This window comes from Notothenia coriiceps, unplaced genomic scaffold (assembly GCF_000735185.1).
Source record: "Notothenia coriiceps isolate Sejong01 unplaced genomic scaffold, NC01 NC01_scaffold00026120, whole genome shotgun sequence".
Taxonomy (NCBI): Eukaryota; Metazoa; Chordata; class Actinopteri; order Perciformes; family Nototheniidae; genus Notothenia; species Notothenia coriiceps.
In genome coordinates, this window is record NW_011358821.1 from 1 (window position 1) to 7,792 (window position 7,792).

Below are 7,792 nucleotides of genomic sequence, written 5' to 3' on the forward strand. Positions count from 1 at the left end.
TGTGTGTGTGTGTGTGTGTGTGTGTGTGTGTGTGTGTGTGTGTGTGTGTGTGTGTGTGTGTGTGTGTGTGTGTGTGTGTGTGTGTGTGACACTGAAACTCAGTGGAAGTCAATGAGTGTCTGTTTGATGTCCACTCTCCTCCTATAGGAGCTGGTAAGGCTGTCCAGCTGGAGGAGGAGGAAGAGGAGGAGGAAGAGGTCACCCCCACAGCTCCATTCCCTCGTTCTCCTCCATCGCCTCCCACCACTTCCACCTTCCAGCTCCCCAGCCCCCCCCTCACCCCGGGGAGCCCCGTCACCCCCTCAGCCCCGAGCCCAGTGGAGGGGCCGGGGACCTCCGAGTGTGTGGTCTGCATGGAGACCGGGGTAAGAGAAACCTTCAGTCTCAGTCACTGGTTTCACATCAGCGTGGTTTCCAGGTGAAACGGTGCTTCGTGCTCAGGCTCCATTTCCGTTTCGCCTCTACCTACTTGTGTTTCATCCTTTCTTTATAACTAATGCTGTTGATGTGTTGTGATTTTAAAAAGGTGTCTTTTATCATCTGGACAACAGCTGGAAATTAGCAATGTTGGCTAAAGCTGCTTCATTTACATTTTTTTGTGACAGTTGATTAATGGGGACTGTCCACGACACTATAAACAAATAAACTAAACTAAGTCGTCGTAAGGGTCCAGTTTCCAGCTAGTGAACCCTGAAATGAGGAGTACCTACTAGTCTTATGTTAGAAATGTATAGTACGGGTCCCAAGCACATAGAAACTGCCGGATGCTAACTTGCATATGTTGGGACATTTGCACGATTAGCATTCGTTTGGCTGATTTGGAGAATTATGGAGTGTTTTAGGGGGTTATTGAAAATGCTGAATCCATTTCTGACATTTTCAGGATCAAAAATGGCAGTTTTTTTTTACCAGAAAGTGGCCATATTTGTACTCTAGACAGTCTTTGTTGTTCTTTGTGTGCCAGCCCACTGATTGTGACTTCCTGTGTCCAGTCTCAGGTCATCTTCCTGCCCTGTGGTCATGTCTGCTGTTGCCATGGCTGCAGCGGGGCGATGCAGAGCTGCCCTCTGTGTCGCAGCAACATATCTCAGCGCGTCCGTCTCTACACCAGCTAGGACCGCCTGCACGGTGCACCTCTCTGTGTTTATGCATGGTTATAAAGCTGCTGACATGTAAACAAAGGCTTCTGTCAGATAATCCAAGAGCTGAGTCACTTTCCTGTATTAACCAAACAGTAATCTGTGAAGCAGAAACAAGACTTATTAGGATCATTTTAATTATTGTGTGTTGGCATCCTGTTTTATTTTTAAATTGAATATACTTTTATCGTTGTATTATATATTTAGAGCCGAGTGGACTCCACCACCCACTGACTCTTCTCTGCCTTATCATCTGTTCAATTGATGTGTGCCTTTTTCTAGAAATATCTTTTTAAATACTATGTGTCTGTGTCGAAGATATACGTATCCAACATTATATACGAGTCATTTCCTGTGGGCTGGTTGCCCTCATCTATTGCTCTCACTAATCTACTGTTACCATGGGTACCTGTATATCACTTCATATCAACACAGGTTGAGGGGACCCTCCTTTCTCAGCTGCTGTGCACGATCAGTCCCTCCCACTCTCTATATCACATGACTATAAATCCACAGCTGTTTCATACAGTGTAACATGGCCCAGGTTCGGTGTGTGGAATGGTAAAAATGTGCTCAAAGGGAACTGATTTTAGATTTAGATGTGTATCATGTTCAGTCGTCAGAGTGAACAAACGTATCTCAGCTTTGGCTTGGAGACTGATGCTTTCTAAAAGGGAACCTGCCGTACAAAGAGGGGGTATAGAGTTTGAAAAACATGGATCAGACCCAAATGAACAAACCCAAATCCAGTGGCTTTATGGGAGATACAATGATTTTGAAGCTCACCTGGATGAGGTCTAAACGTTAGCTGCTCTGATGTGTAACCGTTCTTTAAAAAAAATCTCTCACTATACCCCAGGCTTTACGAAAAGAAAAGTCAAACTGGCAGAGGACCACTTCAAAACTTGTTATGTTCCTACTTCTCCACCCGAAGTATTCAAATAACCCAGAGACCAATAGGACCAATGGACGGTAACCCAGTCTTGGACCTCCCTTTACTTTCTCCCCCCCTTGTCTCTCTCATATCTGTTGTTCCCTCTCTTATCTGAGTTGCTGTTTCGGGTGCACATGTACGAACTAACAGCCCATCAGCTGTGTAGCCATCACTAATGCTGTTCTACTCTATAAGTGCTCTTAGCTCTCAGCATGCTTCAGGAAATATCTTCACCTACTGTGTATGACTGTTACTGTTTTCACTTCTATACACAATCTTATCAAATCTATACAATCTTGCATTTCATGTCAGCTTACTGTGATATTAAATATGTGTTGTCCTCTGCTCGCCTTGTGGTCTGTTCGAAAGCGTTGTGTTTCTGAGGAGGTAATCTGTCAAATAAACAGAGCTTACTCTATGCTAACCTAACAAACAGTGGACAGACTTCACTGACATAAGGAAGACTAAGAGAAACAATAACTCAATTACAAATAGCCCAGTAATATAAATATCTTAGTAACTAACTGAGACAAGAATAACCAACGGCTTGTACTCTACAGAAATAAAAAGGGACGCCTTTCCCTATTCCATCATTGAGTAAGCCGATGGATATTTCCTATTCTATTCAATACATAATAATGCCAGCACACAACATAAGTAAGTAAAGTAGTGAATTCAATGAGTCCATGAAACAAGCAAATTGGGGAGATTATCAGCAGATTATGTCCTTTCAGAGTTGAGTTTTTCCTCTTTGCTTTTAGAAAGTTTCGATAAGAGTTCTGTCTTTGTTTCACGTTTCCACACTGTGGTCTTATCCTGTGAAATTTGTCTTTAAAGTTCCTTGAAAAGCAATTCAAACTTTAAAAAAATAACGGTTTAATTTTGTTTTCCTCATAGAAACGAATGAATAGCTTATAGACCAAAAGGCCAAATGTACTTTTAAATAATACAATTGTCTCACACCCATTAAATTGAAGAAGGCCTAATGACAACTGCCTCTCAAGTGGCTGCCTTGTTTCAGCTGTCCTACCGCTGAGTAATTTCTACTTGTACATTTCCCGTCTGTGTGGCGAATAAAGATATTCTAATTCTGATTCCCATGACCCCCAGGTTGTGAACCAGTGGTTTAAAGGATCTGCTTTAGGGGGCACAGCTATCAGCACTCAGAGGATTTCATGTGAGGACCATAGGTGAGAAGTGAGGACACATCAGTGTGTGACTGTACCAACCTGTGTTACCTGAATGTGTGCACTACAAATATAATCTAATAGACTACCAATACCTAAAAAACGGATGTATTAAACAAATGCTATGAGTATACCTGTTTGATGATCTGTGTGCAAAGTGCAGGAGATCAACAACCCTCATTTATGATAAAACATACATCAGGTAAATGTGAATATTGTGGCAATGACGACAATGTTGATTTGCAATGTCTAAAATACCAGCAAGAACGTTAAAGGAAGCTCTGAACAGAAACCAAACAGGTTTAAATATAGTAGAGATGTTGCGATGGAGTTCAGGGATGTAGCAGACAGGACAGTATTTGGGTTTTTAAAAAGGACAGGGAGGCTACACCGTGCTGATCCACACTCCTTTCCAGAAGGAGGCGGTAAACACACCTTTGCAAACCGCCATTCAAACAACAGACGATGACGAAGAGCCAATCAGAACGGGAAGCTGGCCTGCCGTAAAGTGTCACGTTGTTGTTTACAATGTGGAGCTGCTGTCCTCACTGAATGGAGCTATCTGTTAAATCTATTGGTGTTTAACGATATTGTTGACAAAGACAACAGGTGTGTGTAATATGTTCTTTTGATTCATGACGATATATGTGATTTATAAAGAAAATGAATGCAAACAAAATAGTAGAACACCTTTTCTAGCCAGCTAACTAGCATGCTAGCAGCTAGCCTTCCGGTCATGTCATATGTAAGAAGATAACTGAGTGTGTTATAACAGATTTAGTGATGTTAATGTTTACTGCACAAGTAGCTAAACTAGTTACTGGTTAATGTGATGTACTTTACTGTATGACTGTCCAGTGGTGTAATAATGTAATAATGTACAGAGTACTGTACTTAATATGACTTTGAGGTACTTTTACCTACACTACATGTATTTAACAAAATGACTCACTAGTTACTTTACCTATTCAGACTATGAACTAATACAACATATAAATAAACGAATACTTAAACTATGATATATAATTAAATCACAATTACTTAAGTCATTAAATAAGCTCCTCCTTTGCCAGCTGTGTAACACATTAATGCATACATAATAATAATCTAGTAAATTGATATATATGATTCTGAAATGGGACATAACGCACAATGAGTACATTAAGTATATTTTGATGCCAATATTTTGGTTCTTTTAAGATTTTGGATGTAGGACTTTTATTTGTAACAACGTTTTTTTATACTAGTATTTCTACTTAATCCTCTGTGCCTGTCCCAATACACAATGTCACCCTACAATAAAGGAGCATACGAAGGAGAGATTGATTGCAGCTGGTTTACTACTTAGACAATTAGACATATAACATATAGACATACCCAAGTGACCACATACATGAGAAGAGGTTTTACCGTTCCCAGTCCATTTACTTATTTTTATATACAGTCTATGATTTACTCACACTGTGGTTGTGTCTCTCAGTGATGATGTCACAGCCCTCTCTGCTGGTCCTGTATGGCAGTCAGACCGGCACGGCCCAGGACACGGCGCAGAGGATCGGCCGCCAGGCGCAGAGGAGACGCCTGCAGGTCAACGTGCTGCCTCTGGATCACTACAACGTGGTGAGGGTGCTGCTGTTCAGTGTATCAGGGAGAGAGGGTGACCTACATCACATTCAAACAATGTGCCTTGAAGGTCACCTATTCATGTCTCTTCTACATCAACATGTGTCCCCTATTCTTCATGTCTCTTCTACATCAACATGTGTCCCCTCTTCTCCATGTCTCTTCTACATCAACATGTGTCCCCTGTTCTTCGTGTCTCTTCTACATCAACATGTGTCCCCTCTTCTTCATGTCTCTTCTACATCAACATGTGTCCCCTCTTCTTCATGTCTCTTCTACATCAACATGTGTCCCCTCTTCTTCATGTCTCTTCTACATCAACATGTGTCCCCTCTGTGTAAAGAGACTCTGAAAGTTTCAGGAACAAAGATTCTCTCTCTTTTTTTCCTGATCCATTTATATAAAAACCTGTCTGAAAACGAGCTGATCAAATTTTGCCCACAACGATGTTTTGTCTTGTGTAACCATTAGCCAATCACCGACCAAGGTAACCCCCCCCCCTCCCTCCTTATCACCTGAATCTCCTCCTAGAGCACAATTGAGTTCTTTGTAACCAAATGTCTCTCAGAGGGGCGTGGGGAGGGGCTCCTTATTTTCATCTAAAGTAACAGACAGAGAATCAGCACTTTGGAAACAGGGCTGAAACAGAGGGGATTATGGGTAATGCTGCAATGATCTGTTTGGTGTTTCAGCCAATCAGAGACAGGTTCTGTATATATCTGAAACCTGTGATATACTGATGAAAAACAGTGTAATAGGGGACCTTTTAATTCGGAAAAAAACGTTGAACATGTACCAATGTATGTAGTCGAATACAATCAGACCTAGATCTCACTAACTAGGAGGAGCAAAAATAAGTGACATGACAAAATCATGCCTTTATTGATCTAACATTTTTAAAATAATATTTGTTGTGCCGCCGAAAGATAGCATGCCAATATACAAAAAGCAACCCTCATATTGTAAGGATCAGAATTTCTTCTGTTACATCTTTATATAGTTTTCTTAACATCAGCATTACAATGACAGCATGTTCAGGCTCTAATGAACTCCTTACTACGCCTATGTTAAAACACCTCTATGTGTTCAGCTACTAAAGAGAGAAGATAAGGTGTGCTGTTTATTCAATGATCTCTTCACACCAGCGTTGTTAACAGGAGCCGTGACCTTTAATATCCGCATGTACTGTAAGTGGGACTTCATTATCCCCCACTAGGCATTAGCAATAACAGCACAGGTCTTAAGGTCCTCTATATGTACCTGAACAGCTTTTCATAATACTCCAGATAATGAAATGAACCGTGGTGGTGCATCACAATCACTCTGCGGCTGTTCCCTCTCTCTATCTGTGTCTCTGTGCAATAAGTGTGTCCTAATTGCTTTATTTAGCTGTCAAAGTTGTTTTTACGCCTCTTAATTCGCTTCTTCAGGACGTGCCGTGGTAGCTGCTGTCTCTCTCTTGACTTCAGTGGCGTGTTTGTTGCTAATTACTCAACTGGTGATGTTTTTCCCATGTCGGATTCATCTGCATCAGCTTCAGACTGCTGTATGTGCAAAACACTCCGCTCTCAGCTGGAAGTTAATGCCGCTGTGATTCAGCAAACATGGAATCAAATTATTAACTTCTGACTCGCTCCATGTGTCAGCTGGGGTTTGGTTTTCTTTCATTCACATTAACAAGTGCAGTCTAAAATGTTCACACTTCATTTAGATTCAGGCTCTTGTTTTATTCCAAAATGAGATGATTTTAGTCAGATTTACACTAGTGTACTGGGACTAAAGCAATCGTTTGAGAATACTCTTATTTATTCTTCCTGCCAAAAGTTAAACGCTAAGATTGATATCATCTTTACTCCGTCTGAAATGGATATTAATCTTCTTATCTAACTATTGGAAAGAAAGCAAAAAGGATTATTTGCCAATAAGTGAAACTGTTGATTTAATAAAGAACTGTCAGTGGGTCAGTTCAGCTTTTGGACCAAGATCTTTGCCTTTGCAGACCATTTTCACGCAGAGAGACCCAGCTGAAACCTTGATGTGGTGTTTTCTGTTTGTCTATCGATCTCCTCCACCCCCTGAGTTTTTAACACAATGGATGGCGTCACACCTACACAAGCACCCTAATTAAGCCACGCTCATTTAACCCTTTCACAGCACAAACGCCCACTTGATTAGCTGTCAGGCTTACAGTAATGAAATGCCGACATTATAAGACCCCATTTACACGCAAACTCATACGAAACGCAAACGAACCGAATACGATATCAAAAAAGTATTCCGTTCACACGAGACCGCTCGAAAGCGCTGGAGACGCTGTAGTACATATGCCGGGCCTTTACAGTAAGTGGCGCCACAAAATACACCAAAAGCAGCGAAGAAAACCCCCGAGCATGGTTGCCATGGTTGCCCTTCTGTTTATGCCCCGCGGTGGATTTAGCAACATGTAGTTCATGTAGTTCTCCATGTCCACTTGTTGCTGATGGTTGTGGTAGCGGAGCTGTAGATTTTGCACTAACATCTGTAGCATGGTGCTACAGCAGTGAGCAGCAGAGGTGGGGAGAGGCGGGGCTTCATCGTTATCAGGAAATGACCGTATAGGACGTACACACTGAGCCGTTTGGCCCCCCAGAGCGTTCCGTCCGCAGATCTATCCACCTTGGAACCCGTTATCGTTTTAGGGGTCCGTTTCCGCGGTTCTGTTGCGGCCTCGTGTGAACGAATGGGCTATACGAAAGAGAAAAGTAGCGGATACAACCCGTTTCGTTCCCATGTAAACAGCACCAAGACACCAACATGTATTCGACCAATGGCCCAATTCATATGTGTGGTATTAGCAAATACTAACTTGATAATTCTGGGGGATGGGAACTTGAATCAAGGTTTAAAACCGCTGCTGTATAAATGGAACG

At 41.8% G+C, this 7,792-nt stretch overlaps 1 protein-coding gene across 1 annotated transcript; it reads left to right on the forward strand.

Annotated features, from left to right (window-relative positions):
* Positions 1-102: 102 nt before the first annotated feature.
* LOC104956607 (E3 ubiquitin-protein ligase LRSAM1-like) lies at positions 103-2,418 on the forward strand (the record flags this gene model as incomplete). Its single annotated transcript, XM_010784120.1, has 2 exons — positions 103-365; positions 993-2,418. Coding segments are annotated over 2 exons (386 nt in total), but the record flags the coding sequence as incomplete, so codon positions are not given.
* Positions 2,419-7,792: the final 5,374 nt, after the last annotated feature.